The 23,807-nt window shown below is 44.2% G+C and overlaps 1 protein-coding gene across 2 annotated transcripts in view; it reads right to left on the reverse strand.

Annotated features, from left to right (window-relative positions):
* The window catches only part of GAREM1 (GRB2 associated regulator of MAPK1 subtype 1), a 505,367-nt gene that overhangs the window by 331,250 nt on the left and 150,310 nt on the right, over positions 1-23,807 (reverse strand). For both annotated transcript variants that reach the window (XM_069220091.1, XM_069220090.1), the window contains one exon: positions 16,757-16,897. In XM_069220091.1, coding sequence (XP_069076192.1) covers positions 16,757-16,897 — 141 coding nt within the window. The remainder of the gene's footprint in view (positions 1-16,756; positions 16,898-23,807) is intronic.

Raw genomic sequence — 23,807 nt, forward strand, 5'->3', positions numbered from 1 at the left:
TACCAATCTGTTGCCCTCCTCACACACACTGCTATCTTCTCCTTTTTCAACTTCTCCGCTTTCACCCTTTCTTTTTGCCCATTAACACTTGTTACTTACAACTCACAAGCTTTCGTCATCATATTCTCTCCTTATCCTACTCTTCCATCCTTATCGCTTTCTCTCCTCAATGGTCCTTGGTTGCCCTTGGTAGAACTGTGCTCTATAAAATGCACAAATAAAATAGAATAATAATCAAACAAAATAACACCATGCTACAGCACCACTATGCACCTAAAGATTATACAATTAAATAGTCTGAACCAAGTAAGAAATCACCATGTCGTCCACTGTAAAACCCACAGATACAGACAACAAAACTGTGAAACAGGAGAAACAGTGAAGAGCATAAATGAGAGGAAGGTCCTTGAGTACGTGTGGCAGTTAATCACACGACGGAATAGTCAAAAGACAGAGTATTTTACACAAATCTGCACAACATGAGACCAATATTTGTAATGGCTAGCTCAACAAATACTTATTCATGACATCAGTTCAAAAGAGGTATGCAACCCACAAGGTCAAAAGCATCATTGTGGATTTTGTGGCAGAACATGATCCTATAAAACATTACGTCTCAGACCATGCAGAGCTCTTTAAATCACAATGGTCACATAAAACGTCAGGACTGGGCTAGTCTCTCATCAAGTGCAGTTGACACAGAACGTGTCTAAAGCGTCTTGAATGATGATCGTTGAGACGAAAAAATATATGTATTTTTGAAATCTCGGAGACACTATATTGCTTTAATTTAGTCTTTGGCATGTATTTTAGAAACAGTGTTTCAAAGCCAATGAAACGTTTAGAGCAATTTCAGAGGTTTAAGAAAGAATAAACCACATGTAAGAGACACAACACAAAAAAGCATTGCAAAATCAATGTCAGGCTTTATTGTTGGAAGAGCACCTGTATGGAGCCCCATGCTGAAAGAAAATATGAAAATGTGAATGACAACAGCAGGCTAATGGATGAAGAGGGCTGTATGAAAGACATACATATATATATATTTTTTTTCACAGAAAAAAAAACAAAGGTTACAGGGACGTTTTAGTTAGGTTCACATGTTTCTCACACAAAACCATAGAAATTCAACAGCATGGTGAGGGCTCACGTTATAGTTACCTTAGGGTACAAGTTATAATTACTTGTGTAACCATAACTATTACAGCTGAATTTTCATTGTTTTGTGTGAGTAACATGTGAACCCAACTATAACGTCCCTGTAACCTTTAGTTTTTAAGTGAATGTATCTGGGTTTTTTTAATTCTATTTCCTAACTATAACATTTCTGTAACCTTTAGTTTTTTCAGTAAATGTATCTGTTTTTTTTTTAACATTAAGAAATTTAATTAGTAATTTTAATTGCTTTATGTTAATCCACCCACCAGTCTTGCAGCCAAAATCCTATTAGCACCAAACTCCGCACCACGCAGGGCCTGCGGACTACCTCCTATTTGCACCCAAACCCATGCCACACACAGCCTTTGGCCGTGCGTCGTGGGGGTTGGCCGCAGGGAGGTGGTGGTCCCCAGGGCTCAATAAGCCCAATAGATTGGGAGGGGTCCGTGCAGCCCCCTTCCTTTTTTTACTTTTTTGATTAGAGCCCTGGGTAGGTGGTGGTCCCTGGGGCTAAAAAAAAGCCCTTGGAGGGGGGTCCATATGCCTCCTCTACCATTTTAGTTCTTACCCTGGCCCACCTGGGGACATTGCTATATACAAGCACAGGACACAGCACTTTAAAAAAGTAAAATAAAATAAAAAGCTGCAAATTTGCAGCTAAAATTTAAAAAAACAATGTTTTTTCCCTGGCAGGCTCCCAGAGGGACCCCAGCACCAAGACTATGGGATATTCCTTCCCTGCCCCCTTTTCTTTTTTTTTTTTCCCTGGTTGAAATGTTGGCAGCCAATCAGTTATCAGCATGTTGGATCTGCGGAGGATCCACGTTCCTATATGTCTATATTTTATTCATTTAATATCTAAAAAACTACTGAATGGATTTCAAGCCACAAAAAGCACAATCTATGCCCCAAGATCTAACTTCCTGCCAAACATGAAAATGTGTGGGGAATGCACATTTTGGGACCCCACTTTTTCTTGCCCCTGCTTGACGGATCACTCAAAAACTTTCAAGACAGCAGCTGAATCAACTGTTGTATTCATTTTGAGGATTGGTCAAATGGCACTAAAGTTATATGCAAAACAAAAAAATGCTTTTCCTATGGAAACTAGGACCTAACTATAACTTCATATATGCCAGATACCAGAAACACACACACACACACACACACACATATATATATATATATATATATATATATATATATATATATATACATACATACACACTGAAAAAAAACAAAGGTTAAAGGGACATTATAGTTCGGTGACAATTGGTCTGTTGCAACATAATAATCTGAGAAAAATAAGAGTTATTTTAAGTAAGTATAACTCGAGCCCTGAAATAACTACAACTCACGCCCCTGCCACCTAACCATGAAGCACCTTTATCTTTGGTTTTTCAGTGAATTTCTATGTTTTCCAAGTTTAAAAAAATGTAAAGTAATCAATATAACAATTCCCAACCATAACATCACTTTACCCTTTACTTGTTTCAGTGAATTTCTGGTTTTATTTAGTGTGAAGTTGGTCAGATCTATTGGATTTGTCAGAGTTAGCACTAAAAAATATAAAAGGCAGGCCTATTGGCATTAGCAAGAAACCCGCACATCAGCCTATATAAAGCAGACCTTTTGGCTTTGTCAAAAGGTTGCCACAATAATTTTTCAATAACCATATTTTAAAGCAATCCTTATAAATACATACATTGAAATAATTATTTTCAGATTATTTATTCAAATATACCAATTTTATTCCAAACAACTATTAACTGCAATCGTAGAATCAACCACAACGAGTCCCCTGCACTTCAGCTGAAGACCGGGTCATAGTGTTAAAAAAAAAAAAAAAAAAAGGTTGGTAAGCTCTCTTGGAGTTCATGCATTTTTTTTTAAACTTTCCTGGGGGCCTGCTGTGCTTCTGGCAGCTTCCTATTACACTTTTTACATTGTAGGTGTACACACCATTCTTTTTTTGGGCACCACGACAATCACACTTGTTCTTATACAAAAACAATATCCCATGCAGGAGATTGTGGAGCACTCCCAGGAACAAGGAATGAGCAGTGAAAATCTTATCAGTGGCCTCTTTGCTCAAATAATAAAGTGAAGAGGCAGCTTTTTCTTTTCTTATTTTACTTGGATGTCACAGTCTTACCGGAGGCACCACACAGCCTACATTTTATTTTCCAAAAGGACAGTGCTGCGCGTACTCCCAGGCTGCTTGTGTGTTTTTTTGTAGATTTTCTTTTCATATCTGGTGCCCCCAGTATATGTAAATGTTGGGTGAGGCAGGGGAGGCCTATGACCCCCATTGCTTCTCGGCATCCCTTCCGCAAACATCTCAAACAGCGGGAGCCAGCTCCAATAGATTGCTTTTGCGTGGCGGGAGTCCCCAAGTTCCAAAATGGCTGCTGCCGCATCTTTGTTGATGTGGTGGCAGTCTATCTGATTTTATCTTTACACCTGTCAGATCCATAGATTCTACAGGACATGAAATATACAACATTTTGAAGTTTAATTTCCCCAAAACTACTGAACAGATTTACAACAGATCACAAAAAAGCACACTTCCTGGACTAAGATCTAGCTTTCTGCCAAATTTTTTGTAATTCCATTTAGCTGTTTTGGCTGTAGCTCGGTATAATTTTCCTCTGGAAAATTGCATGGGGAAAATACTTTTTCAGGCGGTCTACCTTTTTCTCAGCCCCAACTTGACAGATCATCCTGAAACTTTCTAGAAAGGAACAGAACTGGTTGAGACTTTTTTTTTTTGAGTGTTGTGAAGATTTGTTAGGTGTCACCAAAGTTATTAGCAATCCAAAAGCATGCATTTTCTTTGGAATCGGGGTCCCAACTATCACTACTTATTGTTGACCGCCACAGGGTAATATGTTATATATTCGCAATCTCATGAACTTAAACTGCCCATGACATCACCCAGAAAATTAGATCAACGCCATAGTCCGCATAGTTCAAATAAAACTGGAGGAGATGGTGCTGTCCGATCACCAAAGTCCAAGACCGAAAAATATGCAATATCTGATTTCCCTATTCACTCTGTTCGCTAATGAGGTCTAATTAATAATTAATACATCTGAGCAAGTAGACTTATTCCTGGTCGCTTCTATATTTGCTCCTTTTTTTGTAAATGCATAAAATTCAGTATGATTACAGTAAGTGTTAGACATGGGGTCTCTAGTTGGTAGTGGTTTGCACCCTGTCCAAGTGGGGACCCTCACTCTAGTCAAGGTAAGGGAGGCATACAGCTAAGATAACCCCTTCTCACCCCCCTTGGTAGCTTAGCATGAGCAGTCAGGCTTACCTGAGAGGCAAAGTGTTAAGTATTTGTGTATTCTCCCTCTCCCCCTCCCTCCCTCTCCCTCTCTCTCCCTCTCCCTCCCCCTCTCTCCCTCTCTCTCTCTCCCTCCCTCTCCCTCTCCCTCATTACTCCATAACAGTTTAGACCAATAGCCAATATTTAACTGGGTAAAACAAGACCAAAACAACAAAAATACAAAATACAAAAGCAAAGATACACATTTTTATAGATTAAATCATAGTATAGAGCTGAGAAACACAATGGCTCCAACTGGGGCCATCATGACATCTTGAAGGAATCGCTCCCAACAGTCCAACGTCACTTGTGAAGTAGTGCGGGCGGGTCACGGAGTCGCACAGACCCCAGACACAGTACAGTGGAAAACGAGGAAACAAAGAAGTTGCACGGAGTGACGGAGGTGAGGCGTCGCTGGAGCCTGTGAGGCATTGGTTCCTTACTGCTACCAGGGAGGTGAGGCATTGGGTCCTTATTGTTAGGCAGGAGAGTTGAAGTGTCAGTTCCTTATGGTTGCAGGGGAGTTGATGTGGCGTTGGTGGTGAGGCATCTGTTCCTTACGATCTGGCGGGGTGGATGAATCCAGCAGGGCAAGATGCGAGGCGTTCACTTTGAGTGGAGTTGGGTGTCACGGGCGTCGGTGACACAGCACTCAGGACTCATGCTGTGGCAGGGCTTTGGAGGCACTGTGGTGACGTCTGGCCTGTGGCATCAGACGCAGTAGTTGCACTCAGCAGTGACCACGGCTTTAGTGCAGGCAGCAACACGGAGTAAGACAGCGGCACCACCTCCTAAGTCGCTAGGGAGAATATGTGCTTGTTTCTTCTTAGTTACACCAGTACTCACAAGCAAGGGCCCAGGAACTGGATTTGGTACCACTTAGCAAGTCAGGACTCTCAGCAAGAGAGCCCAAGTGCTGGCAGATGAAGTCTTTGATGTCCTTGAGACATCTTAACAGGAGGCATGCTCAGTCCAAGCCCTTGGAGAACCTTTGGAAGCAGGATGTAAAATGCAAAGTCCAGTCCTTTCACTCTCAGGTCAGAAGTGGCAAGCAACAGGCCAGCATAGTAAAGCAATAGGTAGAGTGGCATGGCAGTCCCTCTTCTTCCTAGTAGAATGTCCTCAGTTAATAAGGATTCTAACTTAGTGGGGTCCAGTACTTATACCCACTTCTTTGAAGTAGGCAAAATGTCTTTGTAGTGCACAAGACCCTGCCTTTCCTTCCCTGGCCCCAGACACACTCCAGGGGATTGGAGACTGATTTGTGTAAGGACAGGCACAGCCCTATTCAGGTGCACCACTCTAGCTCAGGAAGACCCATCAGGATAAGCAGGGCACACCTCAGCGTGACTGTCTAGAGTGAATTCACAAATAGCCCAACTGTCATTCTGACCCAGATGTGTATTCCACAGACAGGCAGAGACACAGAATGGTTAAGCAAGAAAATGCCCACTTTCTTAAAGTGGCATTTTCAAACTTACAATTTGAAACCCAACGTCACCAAAAGATGTATTTTTAAATTGTGAGTGCAGAGACCGAAAACTCCATATCTCTATCTGATCGCAATGGGAAATTACATTTACAAGATATTTCAGTGCAATGCCCATATTATTCTAAGGGAAAGATAGCCTTGCAATAGTGAAAAACGAATTTAGCAGTATTTCACTATGAGGACATGTAAAACACACCAGTACATGTCCTATCTTTCAAATACACTGTATCCTGCCCATGAGGCTGCCTTGGGCCCACCGTAGGGTTGTAGTAAAAGGGATGATTTGGGCCTGTGAAGTGGGTACACTTGCCAGGTCGATATGGCAGTTTGAAACTGCACACACAGGCACCTCAATGGCAAGCCTGAAACATGTTTGCAGGGCTACTGATGAGGCCACAAACAGTGCTGCAGGCCCACTAGCAGCATTTGATTTACAGGCCCTGGGCACACCTGGTGCACTATACTAGGGACTTACCTGTAATTCAAATATGCCAATTATGGACAAACCAATCGCCAATACAATTTAGACAGAGAGCACTTGCACTTTAGCACTAGTCAGCAGTGGTAGAGTGCCCAGAGTCCTAAAGCCAGCAAAAATGAAATGCAGCACACTGTTAAAAACAGGAAGTCAAAAGTCTAGGGATAGCCCTGCACAAAGGGCCATTTTCAGCAGTAAGCTATGGAAGTTATAGATTCTGAAGCATAAAGTTTGCCTCAGCTATACCTAACTGGCTTCAAAAATGGATTTACAGTGATTTCCACATATTTTTGTGGAACTTCTTTATTATCAAAAGGAAAATACTTTCTGTTGCGAGGAATTCCCCATCCTAACACTATCTTTCAACTAGGGTATGTTTACTATTATTTTCCATCCTTGAAACACACTTCCATTATTTTTGCAGGAGTAGTTTTCTATGTGCTTCTAGGTTCGAAAAATCATTTATGAAATGTTTAAAAAAAAGGCCTACATAGTTACTTTGTGGGTATTTACCTTAGTTTGCATGGCCACTTCCTTCTGTAACACATTATCCAATATTCCACCAAGTTCGTGGATACTGCTACTCACAAGTAAATTCAATTTCCACTCACCCGAATACCTATTTCAAGGATCAAGATCTGGAAATTACTTTGGTAAATTCCATTACCTCCCGTCCCTCCCTCGCCTTCCTTTTAACCAATGAGGCCTCCCGCCTCCCCTCTAGACCCTCCCTTCCCCTTTCAAAACCCCCCCCCACCCTTATCCCCTCCTGTTCTTTTGTCTAGCCCACGCTAGACGGTTTTCTTTCCCTTTCTTACCTGCACGGCGGGGCCTGGAGGTCGTCGATGGAGGCACTCCTCGGGACGCGGAGCTCCGCGAGGAGTGCTACGGCTGGGTCGCGTCTTGAACGAGCAGCATGGTTGCTCGAGAGGCGTGTCCTGGAGGCCGGCTGACGGGGTCAGCCGGCCCTCTGTGGCTGGGACGTTGATTTCCGGGTTTCAGCGCCGCGGAGCCGCGGGGAACCGAGGGACTTCAACTCTGAGATGCTCTCAGGTAGGACGGGCGTTCGGCCCGTGATTTTTATGTATTTTGATGAAATAGGAGACCTCTTTAGGGATTGGTGGAGCCCTGATTGGGGGGAGGACCAGGTGCCTATATAGAGGGTAGTTTTTTGGGGTTCAAGTCAGTGATTATTTGTTTACCATGCCTAAAGTTCCAGCAAAGAGACGTAGGATTGTCTCTTCTTCCTCGGAGGAGGAGGGGGGGGGTGAGGCTAGCATTACTACTCCTGAGAACTCACAGGTGCCTAGCAGGGGTACTCCCTTCATGTCCAGAGAGGAGGTTCAGGATATGATTGAGGTGGCGGTGACCAGGGCACTACAAGCAGGCGTGGCCAGGACTGGTCAGTCTAAATGTGCGCATTCATCGGTAGCAGCTAGGAAATCCTCATCGGAGAGTGAGGATGAGGCCCCATCGACGTCATCTGGGGGGAAATATGTTTCCAGAGAAGATATGTGGGAAGTGATGGCACATGTTCGGGACAATTTGGGTTTCCCAGTGTTTCAACCTGCAGACTCGGATTCTCATTTATTTCCTCAATATAAGACACCTTCAAAGTTTGCCATGCCTTTTCAGGGACCTGTGAGGGAGATGGTGTTTCGTAAGTGGAAGGATGTGGATAAGGCTCAGGTTCCACGATTCCTTCAGAAACTTTACTTACTTGAGGGTGAGGAGATTTTGCCTCCTTCAGTACGCCTGGACTCTATTTTGGCTACTCTGATTGGCAAAACGGCAGTCAATCCGGAGGATTGTGTGCCTACGGATGCCACTGACCGTAAAGTGGATTCGGGTCTTAAGAGGGCTTTTGCTGCGGAAAATCTGGCGCTGAGGGCAGGGATTTATTCTGCTTATGCGTCACAGTCATTGGTTCAAGACTTTGATAAACTGGCAGTGGCTGTACAGGAAGGGGCGGAATGTTCGGAGCTCCTGGCTGGTATGGAGCAGCAGGCCAGATTGTTGGCTGATGTGTCTTCGGATGTGGTCCGTACTTCGGCTCTGGCATCTGGGTCTTTGATTGGGGCTCGTAGGTCCCTCTGGTTGCGTTCCTGGAAGGCTGATCCGGGGGAAAAGGCGGCCTTGTTGAGACTGCCGTTTGAAGGTCGTACCTTGTTTGGAGAACAATTGCCATCCATGCTTTCCAAGGCTTTTAAGGAACGGAAGCATGCCTTACCTTATAAAGGGGGTTCTTCTTCGGGTAAAGGGTGGAAGAAACATTCCAGATCTTCTCCTACTAGGGATGCTAAATCCTTTTCATTTAGGAAACGGCGTTTTCAGCCGCGTTTTTCACCTAAGAAGTCTGCTCCTGCGACCCGGGGTGGTTTCAAGAAGGGGTCCTGACAATCACTGTGGGCCTGGCAGAGGGCCGGTTGGGGGAAGACTGAGTCACTTTCTTTCGGCTTGGAAGGACAGTGTAAACGATCATTGGGTACTAGACATTGTGGCCAATGGTTATGTCATAGATTTTGTGGTGGTTCCTCCAGATTCAGGGGTACGTCCCACACCTCTGCCTTCAGAGGGGTCACGGAGAAGAGCATTATTGGACGGAGTGCGGGACTTACTGGTCAAGGGGGCCATTTCCCACGTTCCGCTAGACGAGCGGGGTCAGGGCACTTATTCGGTCTTGTTTCTTGTGCAGAAAGTTTCAGGGGGATTTCGGCCGGTGCTCAATCTAAAGGAGGTGAATACCTGGATCAGGACAGTGCATTTCCGCATGCTGTCCATTCAGACTATTTTTCCATTTGTCAGACACGGGGACTTTCTGGTGTCACTGGATCTGCAGGATGCTTACCTACACGTACCGGTGGCAAGATCCTCTCAAAAGTTCCTGAGGTTTGCTGTGGGTCAGGACCATTATCAGTTTTGCGTTCTGCCTTTCGGTCTAAAATCTTCTCCTCGAATTTTCACAAAGGTGCTGGCTCCTCTAGTGGCTTTGCTTCATTCAGAAGGGGTATTTCTGCATCCTTATCTAGACGACATTTTGATTCATGCCCAATCACGAGACCTTTTGCAGAAGCAGGTGGTCCATGTTCTGGGGGTCCTGCAAAACCACGGGTTTTTAATCAATTGGGAGAAATCAGACTTAGTGCCGTCCCAGGATCTGGTTTTTCTGGGAGCTCGGTTTCAGACTCTTCTTGGGTTGGTGACTGTGTCAGAAAAACGGCTGGGTGTCCTACAGGCTTTGGTAAAGAAGGTATTGTTGCGGTCTGCTCCCCGAGCTCTTCTATGGTTGCGTCTGCAGGGTCATTTGGCGTCGGTGATATTTCTGGTTCCTTGGGCACGTTTCCATCTCCTGTGCTTGATGACATGGTTCTTGAGAAGGTGGACACCAGGGTCCGGTTCTCTGAAGGACAGGGTTCCAGGGTCCGGATTGATTCACAGAGAGTTGCAATGGTGGTTGGATGCAGACCACCTGAGGATAGGGGTTTCTTTATCGCCTCTGAGACCCGTGGTGGTGACGACGGATGCCAGCCTCTTCGGTTGGGGGGCATGGATGGGGTCGGCTCAGATTCAGGGGTTTTGGTCCCCTCGGGAGGCGAGTCGGTCGTCGAATTGGCGCGAATTGAGGGCAGTATTCCTGGCTCTGGTCCATTTTCAGGATTCCCTGAGGGGTGCGGCGGTTCTGGTTCGCACAGACGACTTAGTGGCCAAGGCTTATGTCAATCGGCAAGGAGGGACCAGGTCAAGGGCTCTGTTCAATCTAGTCAGGGAGATTTTTGTGTGGGCTCAGGAGTGGGTTCCTTCTCTCAGGGCTACGTACATTCGGGGGGTGGTGAATGTTCGGGCGGATCGGCTGAGCAGAGTGATTCCTTCCTCTCAACTTTTCTCTCTCCGGAAGTCTCTGTTTCAGCATCTGGTTCGGCTTTGGGGTCTTCCAGTGCTGGATGTGTTTGCGTCAGTAGGGAATGCGAAAGTGGATCGCTTCTGCTCCCGGTTTCGATGTCCCCAAGCATGGGAGGTGGACGGGATGTCATGTCCTTGGCCGCAGGGCCTTTTGTATGCGTTCCCTCCTTTTCAACTACTCAGGGCGTTTCTGTTACGTGTGAGGGATCTGGGGTCCAGGGTTGTCCTAATTGCGCCACTTTGGCCGAGGGCGAATTGGTTCCCCTTGTTGAGGCTGATGGCGGACGGGAGGATGTGGCCTCTGCCTCTTTGTCCGTCTCCCCTGGAGTTTCCCTGCCTCCCATTGGGGTCATTGAGAAGGTTACACTTGACGGCCTGGAAGTTGAACGACGGGGATTGACAGGTCTGGGGGTGCCGGTAGCTTTGAGTTCTACATTGCTGGCTTCGAGGAGACGTTCCACTTTGCTTTCTTATGGTAGACAGTGGAAGGTGTTTTCGTCATGGTGCTTAAGTCGTGAGTTAGATCCTACCTGCGCTTCTATCTTTGAGGTGATGCAGTTCCTGCAGGACGGTGCTCATTTAGGGTTGTCAGTGACATCTCTTCGGGTGCAGTGGGCGGCTATTCAGGCATTCAGAGGACCATGGCGTAATCTTCAGGATGAAGGGCGCTTGATGCCGAGATTTTTTCAAGGGCTTGTTAATTTATTTCCTCGCCCGGTACGTTCTTTTCCTTCATGGGATCTGTCCTTGGTTTTGGATGTGTTGACGGAGCCCCCTTTTGAACCTTTGGGGGACTGTGATTTGCGCCATCTATCTTTGAAGACATTCTTTTTGGTAGCCATTACTTCGGCTCGTCGGTTGGGGGAATTGGGGGCATTGGCTTGTTCCTTTCCTTTTTGTAAGATTTTTCACGATCGGGTGGTTCTGGTTCCGGTACCTTCCTTTATTCCTAAAGTCAATTCTTCGTTCCATTCCCGGCAGGAGGTCATCCTTCCTTCATTTTGTCCGAATCCCTCCTCAAGGGAGGAGGTCCGTTTGCATTCGTTGGATGTGCGCAGGGTTTTGTTAGAGTATCTGCGGGTGGTGGCTCCTTTTCGTAAAGGGGATTCACTGTTTGTTAATTTTGGTCCGGCTCGCAAAGGTGAGAAACCTTCCACGGCTTCCTTGAGTCGGTGGGTTCGATCTTTAATTCTGTTGGCCTATTCCTTGAAAGAGGTGGTTCCTCCTCAAGGGATTCAGGGGAGATCTACCAGAGGCATGGCGGCTACGGTGGCGGAGCTTCAGGGGACTTCCGTGGTGGAAATTTGCAGGGCCGCCACTTGGGCTTCTCCTTCGACGTTTGTGCGTCATTATAGGCTGTCGGACTTGGGTAGTTTGGAGTCGGTGTTAGGTCACCGGGTCTTATCCTCTATGAGATAATGTTTGGGATGTTCTTGGTGCAGGATATTAAATAAAGGTCTTGCAACTCGATGTCCGTCTCCTGTGTGTTTTCTTGCTATGTCTCATTGGTTAAAAGGAAGGCGAGGGAGGGACGGGAGGTAATGCTTCCATTTTCTTACGATAATGGCATTACTCCTAGTCCTACTCCCTCGCCTTCCTTTTCCGTTCCCTCCCACCCTCCCGGTACGGACTGTCCGAGTTGCAGCTTGGGCTTGGTTTTTGTACAGGAGGGGATAAGGGTGGGGGGGGGTTTTTGAAAGGGGAAGGGAGGGTCTAGAGGGGAGGCGGGAGGCCTCATTGGTTAAAAGGAAGGCGAGGGAGTAGGACTAGGAGTAATGCCATTATCGTAAGAAAATGGAAGCATTTTCTGTAACGGAGCACACGGTTTACGAATGTCTCCGAATCAGGTTGGATACACCTCATTTTTGGATCTACCTTTATATAATTTGACAGGACAAAGTAGAACAAACTTAAGGGTTTAAAGCATTCCTTCACTTCTCTCGATGTATGACCCGCAATTAAACAGGTTACTAAGTACACTTTCCTTATGTATTAAACAGATTCACCATTTTATACACATTCTTGAACCACTACACTTTAATGCTACAGGGCACCAGACAGTTTGTGTTTTGTTAAACGTGCAGGGCAAACTTTGTTGAACACAATATTTGCAGTAATTCCCGAAAGCTGTCAGGCCAACTAAACCGGACATGATCAATGAAAATCGGGGATGAGGTTACAACATTAATTGAAAATCTTGAAATTATCACTTATCTTGTTACAACATGGATTTTAAAGGATAATTTCAGATCAGGAGCAAAGAAAACTAAAAGTTACATCCACAGAATATCTGGGGTAGCTGAAAGACTTATACAAGGGACCTGATTCACAAACTGCACTTTGAAGTACGTTCTGTAGTAATACAAACTGTTACCTATACTTACGCATGCAGAGAGCTCCACTCCGACTGTCGAGTCTCTGCACGTGTAAGGTTTTTGGAGTGAATATGGGAGGGACAGAGGGGACTGAGCTAAAAAGGGGGCACACTTACTCCTAAGGTGGATGGGATTATTGAAGAGTAAGAGGGGTTTAGGGAGGGATGTTAATCACCTTCAAAAGAGTAAATGCTTTACTCTGGGGGTGGAGACATGTAACTTACACTTTTGTAGTAAGTTTGAACTTAGAGTTTGTGAATACAAAAAGTAGTAAACTAACATCAAAGTGTAAACTCACTCAAAAGCGTAAGTTATCTTTCTGAATCAGACCATACGTTTTTACACCAGTCATGTTAAATAAGTGAAGATGATGCAGGGCTAGTGTGAGCCTACGGGGGCAGCTATATATTAAACTACTGCTGATTGCCCCCCTCCTCCATCAACCTGACCAAGCTCGGTACACCTCAGGGACCTCAGGGACAAAAAAAAGCAGGTGGTAACATGCTGGGGTAGCTCTGGGCTGTTCTAGTTGCAGTGGAAAAGCAACAGGAGGAGCAGAGCCTGTGATTCCTTCTCTCCAAAAGGTACTCTTAGGTCTTACAGCACCAGCAATGACACCACTAGCCTGTCCCCCTGCCTCGAAGCTGCAGGGGAATATTCAGAGCACAGGCAAGGAAAGTGGCATAAGGTGTGGGCTGCCTTCTCTTCACTGAGGATAACTGTGTGCATATATATAGAGAGTATAGAGAGGGACAATGTTTGAGTCATCTCCGAGCCTTTCAGTGATTATGGGTAATATTCCCCTGCCCTCACATCATCAGTGCTGTCTAGTCTTTCTGAATGTCTCACTGGCAAAAACAAAAACAAAATTCAATTTTCAAACCATGTTTTGCTACAGGTAAACAGGGGCAGGAACAGAAGGCATGCTGGCTTGAAGGCAACATCAGTTTCTGTTTGTAATTGGTAAACTGATAAATGTGTATCAACAAACTGTCCTTGCTTTCAAGGATAGATAGCTGGGAAATATGAGTTTTACGTGAAGCAGCTTGATGCCATGACCATGAATAATGAGAAAAGGCTTGTTCTTGCATGAGCTTATTGCAGGTAGAAAGCACTTGTAATGTAATTGAAAACTGTGTGTGATTTTCCTCAATGCCTTCTGCAACCACTTCAATAGGCATCCGAAAATAGGCTGCCTTTGTCAGTTATATCAGTGAGACAGTTTCATAATTTGATCAGTCATGGAGATAGTGATTCATGCAAAAATGCCCCCATGCTGAAACCTACAAAAACTCTGCACTTCTCAAAATGCACCCAATCTACTAGATTACTATTCGAAATGGGAATAGGAAAGTCCATGCCTCTCCACCAAGAAGAATGGCTTATTTTAGTGACATCTGCAGAGGTCAATTCAAATGTTTTAACCTATTCATAAGTGTAGAGAGGGAGAGAAGTAAAGAAATACAAGTCTTAGGAAGCACAGAACGAAACAACACACGCGTTTTACCGTATTACAGACAAGAAGCACAGCAGAGAGGTCAATGGATCAACACTTAATTTGACGGGAACAAACATCTTAGTTTTTTGACCTACAAGAGATAATCTTAAATCTTTAAGTGTTTTTCACGTAGCTTCCACCTTGACACCATTCACCACATTCTTGGAGACAAGGAAGAGCAAACTGAAGAATAGGAAAGATATATTCCTCTTCAATAAATGTAGTTGAAATACACTTTATTAAATTTCCATCCCATAACTACATTACCACTTCAAGTAGGGTCAAACACAAGGAGGTACGACCACATATATAGGACATTACAAACATTTTTTTTTTCGGTGACTGGTTTGTCCAAGGGCAGGCCCTGTCAGGACCTGCGACAAGGACCGGGTGACTCTACTTTGAACGATTTCTATTTTCTGACAACTGTCCCGATAAGACAGCACTAGTGGCACACATACATGCACCTCGTTAGCGATACCTCAGTCACAATTACTCGTGAGGATTTCATTTTGAATTTCATTAGTGTTGACTATGGGCTCTGTCTGTAGCTCTTGCCTGGCATTTAAGAGGACACATTACTTACAAGTGAAAGCGTACACATCAACTCGAGTCCTTCAAAATCAAATCCACGAGGCATGAAGACTGCACTTATAATATTACAAGAGACAGTTAATCAGGACAGGTCATGTGGGCTGCTGTTCGCATATTAGGCTGACATACATTGACTGTAATAGGCCAAACAACACTGAAGTGGAAAATCTACTTATGCTTGCTCTGTGCCTTTCTAGGCATCAACCCCACGTAGAAATATTGTCTATTTCAATCTGAAAACGTATACATGTAACTCAGCTTAATTACTATACACTAGTGCTTAATTTGTAGATAAAAACGTGCCGGTGCCCAAAGCCCTCCTCTGAAACACGCAGCTGCTGCAATTAACTGTGCAAACACGGAATACTGAGGGTTAACCCTGAAGCCATCTCTGGCCTCTTCCCCATTTACAGTCACTCACTTACCCTTCAGCTCACTCTTGCAGCTTTCAGTTTTCTCCCTTTGTGGCGCCTTTTCATTTTCCTCATCCTCCGTGTTTCCCATATGTGTCTTTTTCTCGCAGTAAATACTTGGGGCAGAAAAATAAGTGCTGGTGCCCAGTACCAGAAACCACCGGCTCAAATTAAGCACTGCTATACACTAATATTTTTTAAAACAAAACTTCAACCAAATGACACCCTAGGCCACTCACATTGTGCTACACGGTGGTTAATGCTGCACCGAATAAACTTAATACAAGTACTCCTGTATTACATTTACATTGATGCACTTAGAATTGCTACAGTGTTGCGTTGTTATATTCTACATTTACTCCGCTGGTTTAACTGCTGTGTTTTTACACCACTACCTTTTTTAAATTCCTTTGTGAATGTTCACTTAGAAATTAGTAACATGATTCATACAGAGTGTTTTAAGTTCAGTCTAGTATTTTAATTGATGCTGTTTATTCATCACAAATAAATCACGCTATTTGGTTCTGATCTGCTTTAAGTTTTAGAGTGCATTATGAAATCAAGCAATTATTATTTTTAATATGCTTAACCATGCCAGAATGCCTATCTTTTATGTTTCAATGATAAAAGTAAAATAGGAAAGCGATTACTGATTTTACTTTCCCTATCAAGTTTCAATCCGAAAAAAAAAAATTGCAACACCAAAAACCTACTTTTGTTTCCATTAAGCACTACTGAAGATATATATATTTTTTTAAATGCCCATTGAAAATCGGATCAGATCAATTGCCGTTACATGAGAGAACAAAACAAAATATTTTTTAAATAATACTAAAACTGTTGCTTTGCATAGTAAGCCAGCAAGACCGGTTAACTGTATAGCTGTTTGCACGTAACAGAGTCCAATGGGCATCCTCAGAGTCCAATGGGCATTCTAAGACCCACTTTACAGGTCGGCTGAAAACTGGTGTGATATATCTGAAATTAAATACGTGATATATGTGAAAATTTGACACCACTGGGTCGGGCTTTATTAGGTGCAATAATTACCATAAACTTATACGTTTATCCTCCCTAAAATCATGAACAACATGCATTTTTTAAAAAATTACTGCACAAAGCGTTGCATGCCCTGGTATATAACGGGCAGGTTTTCCTGCAAGATATCCGCAGGTTTGACCTGCTTAAATTTATCAGGGGGATGCTATATTTATCGCAATACTCAATTCCCAGTTACTGCACATATTGGAATTCAGTAGCCAACTCAGGTCAGGGCCTTGGAGGATGCATATTTTTACTAGAACATTTTCATGATCTCTCAGTGCACAGGGGTTTGGATAACACACGAAGATTACAGCACCTGGAAAGTGTTTTACATAGGGGGACAATTAATAACATGCTGCTTTAAGCATGGAGTTTTCGCCTTCACACACAACAGAGAAGTCATCTCAATAAGGAATATGGGCACATTAATACAACCCGAGGAGAGCAGTGTTAGATACACGATCACTTACCACCATAATGAACAGGGATTTCTATCTTTGGTCCAATTACATAATGTCCCTCTTCCAGACTATGAGCGGTGATGGTGGTCCACTGCCGGCAGGAGTGAATCAAAAGGTAGTCATTCTCTCGTAGGCCTTCTATACATTCTCCTAGAAAACAGAAGGAGTATTTATAAGGAACAAGGTAAGATGAGGCAAGTCCTTAATCTTACAAAGAAGGAGAAGCAGTAGGACACAAGTCTTGTTCACTATCAAACTATACAGTTAGCAATGTTTTATTTGGGGATATTGACATACCTATTTTGCAAGTTGAAAATGTGGTCATCATACACTTCCTCCTATGATTTGAGTACATTTCCTATGTTTATGGATTCATTAATATCTGTGGACTCCTAACAGAAAACCATGCATTACCCAGATTTCCATATACAGGTCTACACTGGGTGGGCAATCCAAATGAGTTCGCAACAAGAGGAATGTTCACAAAAACAATACACTTTCTTTTCTTTAGGCCACCAGTAAATAATTTTCGCAGGTGAGTAATTCCTTAACATGACAACATTGACACTTTTGAAATCACAGATACCGGGTATACTAGTATCTCCAGGGTGGGGAAAATCTGCCATGTTACACATTGGACCCTAAGGGTCCATTAACATATGAGGAGTTACTGGGAGAATTAGTAATTCCAGGTCTGAGTCCCCTGGTAATTTCTCATTTCACCCAGGACTTGTTTCCGGACATTTCTACTCGTTCTGAAATCTCATGGTTGAAAGTAAAGAGGTTAGGTTAATAATATTTTATTAGTTAATAAAAACCATAAAAGATGTCTAAAAAAATACAATAGCGGGTTTTGGGATTCTCCCATATAATGTGCTGGGCTATTGTGCCAAGTAGCCCCCAGTGTCAATTGATCTTAAAACTTGTACAGACAATTAAAAATAAACAAAAAATAAAAGAAGCCCTCACAATTAGGACACAGAAAACCCAATTACAATTCTAAGGCACAAACACATTATTTGAAGACACATTTAAGATAATCAGAACTTTCACATTAGGGACACCTAGGGCCTCAGTACATTTTTCCACAATGCAACCTGTTATTGAAAGTGCAAAAAATGGACAAGACCCTCACGTTGGAAACACCTAATTTCGATAGACTAGGCTGTGGCGTTTACTTTACCTATAGCGAACTGGATAAACTGGGTGGAACCACCCAGACGGCAAAGATTCTCAGAAACTGAATTAGTCTGATATTTAACTTTTCATTACTTGTGTTGAAAGCGGTTATAAAAGCCGACCTGTAGGATCGAACTCCTAGAGTACGAAATTATCCTTTCAGTACTTCCCTTCTCTGATTTCCCACAGCTGGACATATGCAAACCACATGGATTAAGGTCTCCCTGGTCTGATGGCATAGTCTGCAAACCTTTGGTTGCAACCCGGCCTCTCTTTTCCATTTTGGTAGGAAGTCAAGAGTTGGTATATCTCCCAACCTCAACCGTAAGAGGCTCTGTTTAGTTTTTTGGGCTAGTCATGGGGGGGGAAACACAGGATATGTGGTTCCTTGTTCAATGCATATGAGTTTAGGACTAGCCATCCATGTGATCGTTTCGATAGAGTTTTTTATTTCTTCTAGCCGGCTTAGAACCCTAGCTGATTTGTTAACTGCTTTTCTGAAAGCTGGCGCCGGCAGTGAGCTATCTATCCCACAGGTTGGCCAGCTCCAGCCTGGCTATGCCTTTTTCCCCCCAATAGCCCTTAAAAATATTATTGCCCCTCTCAAGATTGATTTCCTGCCAAACTAAGTTTGCTAAAGTCCCTTTACGGGCTAGATGTAGTTTATAGCATCCCTTGACAAATGCTGCTGGCCTTGCCAATGATTGCTTTATTAGCAAAAATTCCAATCTGACTTGGGCCGGAAAAGCCGATCTGGGTAGTTGAAAAACTTGTTTATATGATTTCACTAATAGCTTATTTAGTATGGCCACGTCCCTCTCATTATTTCTGTCCGATATGCAAGAGTCGGAAGTAATTTCGCTCTCATTACCATGGTCATCGGCTTTAGTGGCCGCCCAGGAATGGACTTTGCCAAGTTTCCAAAGGCCCGATTTAAAGCTTGTGCCTTCTGCCTAATTACTTCTTTGTGGCCTGCAAATGTGCCTTTAGAGTTGATCTTAATCCCTAGGTATGTGTATGCTACTACTTCCTCAATAAGCTGTCCATTCAAATACCATTTACTGTGTGATGTAGGTTTACGGTGGAGGGGGGTTATTTTAGATTTCCCATAATTAAGTCATTAGCCAACACATATCCTTTCAGAATGTTCAGGAGTTTTTGTAGAACTATTCTGGAATTACTGAGCAGCAGCAGGTCATCAGCATAAAGTAGGTTGGATATTTGACGACCCCCCCAGGACTGGTGGGTGAGCTGGCTGTTTATCCAGTGCTGCAGATAAATCCGCTATATACAGATTAAAAAAAAGCGGAGCCAGGACACAGCCCTGCTTCAGGCCACCAGTGGTTTTTATGGGCCTGGATAAGTACGAGCCCTTTCCCACTTTGATTTTTACCCATGTGTCAGAAAAGAGCATAATATTAGCATTCAGTAGATTTCCCGGCAACCCCCACTGCTGTAATTGTATCCATGGTTTGTCTCAGGGAACACAATCAAAAGCAGCCTTAAAGTCCACGAAGCACATGTAAAGGGGTGTGCCTGTGGCCTTTGCTCTATTAATTACCAGACATAATACCTTGAGGTTTGTTAACGTGCCCTGTTTTTTCATGAAACTTGTTTAATTAATGAGGAGCCTTCCTTTCTCCATGGCCCACCTTTCTAAGTGCTGCAGGAATCCCATGGAAAAGTATTTCAAGTCTGCATCCAAAAGGGCGATTAGACGATAGTTGGAAGGTAAGAAAGCCTTCCCTCCCTTGTAAATGGGGCGGATTATTGAGCCCTTCCAACTGTCTGGGATGGAGCCTGTTGCTAGGATGTAATTGAACATTATGGCTGCCCATCTTGGAGTAAATTGTTTAAATAGGGCCTGTGGAAGGCCATTAGGGTCAGGAGCGCAATTTCAGCTTGTTTTTTCTATTATCTTTATTATTTCAAGTGAACTAAAGGTAATGGGCTCTTGAAGCTCAGGCCTATCCACAGTCGTCTCCCATTGGGCTGAGTCCGTATCTGCCGGGAATGTTTCTTTAAAGTGGGATTTCAAAAATCCCACCCATGCCTCCCCTGTGACGTTTGCAGCTCTGGGGCCTTTCTCAATGTTGTTAATCAAGCTCCAGAACTGGCTAGAGTTTGCCAATGTCGATGCATAATGTAATTTTGCCTGTAATGTTTCCTGCTTTGATATTTTAAAAAGCCAAATATCTCTCTTTAGTAGGGTCCCTTCTTTCCGTAGGGTTCTTAGAATTGATCCATCAGTTAGATGATTCCGCAACTGTCTCAGAAGCCTATTCACTCCCGATTTCCTCTATCGTATTGCCCATGGCATGAGTATGCTATTTCTGTAGACCAGGTGTGCCCCCCTAAACCTGCCCGTCCCTGGAGACTGCTTAATAAGGCTTATAGTAAAGGACTCCCATATAGCAACTACCCTTAGTGGATCATTGGTCATGGCTTCCAATTTCTCAACCGCTTCCTCTGCTTGAGCTGCGATCCAATGTGAGCTCCATCTTAGTCATTTTAGATTTTCAGAACAAAACTCCCCTTTAAGGTAGGTTTGTTTCTTCCTGGATAGGCACTTAGGTCTGGATTGTAATTATTTGTGGGATATGATCACTTTCTGTGTGATCTTGAATTCTGAAAATCCTCACAAAGTTAAATAGGGGGGTCATTTTCCAAGGTATATTCTAGATATGAAACCACCTTTTCAGTGGCTCTTGTCCAGACTGGGGTGAGTCTGATGGCAATCACCTGTTTAATGCAAAGAAACCTGCTAACTCACAGCTCTTAATTAGCTTATCAACAATTTTATCCTTCTTTCTTCGGTGTGGTAGGTTTTGCATGGGCAGTGGAACCGCTAGTTGTACATGATCCGCAGTTGGAATGTGGAATAGATTGAGATTAAAATCTCCTGAAACCAGCCAGTAGGCAGAATTGTATTCATTTTTTATGTGGAGTAGATGTTTTAGCAGTTTGTTGGCTTCCAGCATTTTCTTTTTGGGGTTAATTGGAATTGATATAAATTGACAAACCTCCTTTTGCCCTTCCAAACATATTGTGTTTCACTGCAGGCTTATTGAATTCCTCATAACCAATTAGAGGAAAGTTCGAAAGTGCCCATGTCTCCTGCAGCATTACTAGATCGAAGGTGCCCAGGAATTTGATAACCTCTGCATCTTCCAGTTTCAACTGAAGGCCCCAATATTTCAGGAACAGATACTTAATGATCCTTGCGTCGGGGGAGACTTTTGGACAGTCATTCAGGCTTTCGGGGGTAATCTAGGGGCTAGCGCTGTTGGAAGCCAAGACCATTCGTCTTGGGAGTGGTCTTTTCTCGAGGGACATCTAGATGTTATCCTTCTTTGGCCCTCTTCTTCCCTTACTTCTATTATTAAATCTGGTTGGGCTGCCGCTTCTTGTCCTGGCTGGTCTTGGCCAGATTCTCCAACATGGGACTTCCCATTTACTCCTCGTAGGACGGACCAGGTGATTATTTCTTTCTTCTTTGGATAACATGCCTGCAGCAGCAGGTGCGGGCATCTTTCCCCTAGGTGGAGGCATACCTCAATTCCCCAATCTTTCAGGATACTTCTCTTTTCCATAACTTGTGTTGGCAGTTCTGGTGATGCAAATATCATGAAGGTGGGATCCGTTTGCTGTCTAACTTGAGCTTGGGTAAATTTTATTGTGGGAATGTCATCAGAAGTCACTGGTGCTAAATCAGGAAGTGCATTGATTAACTTTAGAATAGTAGAGCAGTTGAGCACATCTTGCGGGCCTCTGGATTTGTACTCTGGGGTCCATAACAGCTGTAAAACTTGATCCAACCTGCCCTAATTTAAGCTATCTACCAAACTGGACTGTGCTATTTCGATAACTGCTCTGTCTGACCTCAAATGACGGTTTCATGCTGTGGCCTCTATCTCCCCTACAATAGGTGACCCCTCTACTCGCCCACCTAGGGGAGGCCTTGACTCCACATGATTAAATTCAGAGGACCACAATGAAATAGTTGCTTGCCGGTCCTGGGACAGCCTAACCGTATCTCCCAACTCCGCCCCTTCCGTGTCAAGGCGAGGAGGAGGAGCCTACCATGATCTAATGTCCAGGGCTGTGATGCCTTTGGGGGAGGGCATGTTGACTCCACATCCTCCTCCTGCACTTTGAAGGATGGTGTTTGTGTTGCCTCTAGAAGCCACCTGAGTGTTCTTCCTGCCCTTCCTTGCTCGCTTCCACTCTCTTTTAGGCAGCTGGTGGCAGGAATGCTTCTCTGATTGCGTTCCCCTCTGAGTTACTTAACCTCGTAGATGGGGGTCCTCGCGAGCTATACTGTTTCTTCTCCGAAGGTGCTAGAGGTTTGGGGGTTATGGGCAGACTTAGTGGTAAAGAGGTCTCCACACACGTGCCTGCTTCTTTACCTGGACGGCTAATCTCCTTCAAAATGTCTTCGAAGATTACTGGCAATTGTACCATGCGATCTACAACCTCCTTACAGGAGCAGATAGTAAAGGCCTTAAGTTGATTTGATTGTATCCTTGTTATTAGTGAATTCAGTTCTTGTAGTCTGCCATCAATTCCTGCAACAAATACTGCCAGGGTGTTCAACAGGTCTAACTGAATGTCAATTTTATGAGACTGGAACTGCAGAGCTGTTACTGTTGTCTGCATAGTGTTCAAAATTGCCGCCAATTTATCTGTTAAAGGAGCCTGGGTGGCAGCAGGGTCGTTAGGGTCACTTCTTTGGGCTACCCGGGTAGGCTTGGTTAAGCTGAGTGGGTAGCCATACCTCCCCATCTTCCTCCAATGCACTTAGGGATAAGCCCCTCCTGGGCTGCATTTTCTGGACTGATTGCAGGGAAATAGTAGTATTTAGATCTAGAACTCCTTGACAGAGTCTGACACCCCTTTCTCCGCGTGCCCCAGGGGGCGTTGCCCTCGTCAGTGAGTTGGTTAATTGGACTAGCCTGACCAGAAGAGGCAGGGTGCTGGTTGGTCAGGCTTTCCCAGGCCGGGGAATATAAAACTGGGCCCCGCCTACTTGCGGTTGGCAAAGACCCTCCTGGTGTAGGAAGGCAATCTTTGAAGTCTTTGATGTCTTTAAAGTCCTTATCCATAGAGCTGGCCCTTATAGTTCTACCCTCCAGAATGATGATAATGGGAGAGAGTGGTGGAGGCAGAGGAAGATTTCCTTCATCCTCTAGGTCCCTTCTCTGATCGGGGGCCTGATTCTGAACCGAAATTGATGAGGAAGGAAGGGCATGATAGTCAGTAGTCGTGCTTATTGCCCCAAAGTAATCTGATATTTTACAAGGCTTGGCTAGAGCTGGACGGAGGCTCGAATATTTATCCTCCTCGCCCATGTGGGCCATTCCCCCAGGCTGAAGGCTATTGGTCTCTTTAACTGGCTTAGCTTTTACAGCTTTTGCCGCTGCAATTACAAAGTCCTGCACTAACAGAGGCTCAATAGGCAGGGGAGAAGGGCTGTGGGGACTCTAAGAGCTTGGAATAAGGTCCCTTGAAGCTCTTGTAAGATGGACTCTGCTGTCCGGTCCAGGTTTTCTTTTTGATTGAATTTTGGCGGACATTGCATCCTCCTTCCTCTTACTTGTAAATGTAGTCCTGCCTCGTATTTTGGCTGATCTCATCTCTGCTTATCAACAGTATGGGCAGTATTGTGTGGCCAAGTTGCTGGGTGGCTAGGTGGCTTAAATAGGTGGCTTGGGTGCCTAGCGGACCTAAGCCTAGTTGGTTGTTTAGTCTCTTGCTTGCTTTTTGTTGAGTTTTTTTGTTGAACTGTGATCAGCCAAAGCGAGGGATGTAGGTATGTGGGTAGGGGTGGGTAGGGGTGAGCAGGGGCGAGCGGGTCTCTACGAACCAACCCCTCAAGCCA

The sequence above is a fragment of the Pleurodeles waltl genome, chromosome 2_2 (assembly GCF_031143425.1).
Source record: "Pleurodeles waltl isolate 20211129_DDA chromosome 2_2, aPleWal1.hap1.20221129, whole genome shotgun sequence".
NCBI classification, from domain to species: domain Eukaryota; kingdom Metazoa; phylum Chordata; class Amphibia; order Caudata; family Salamandridae; genus Pleurodeles; species Pleurodeles waltl.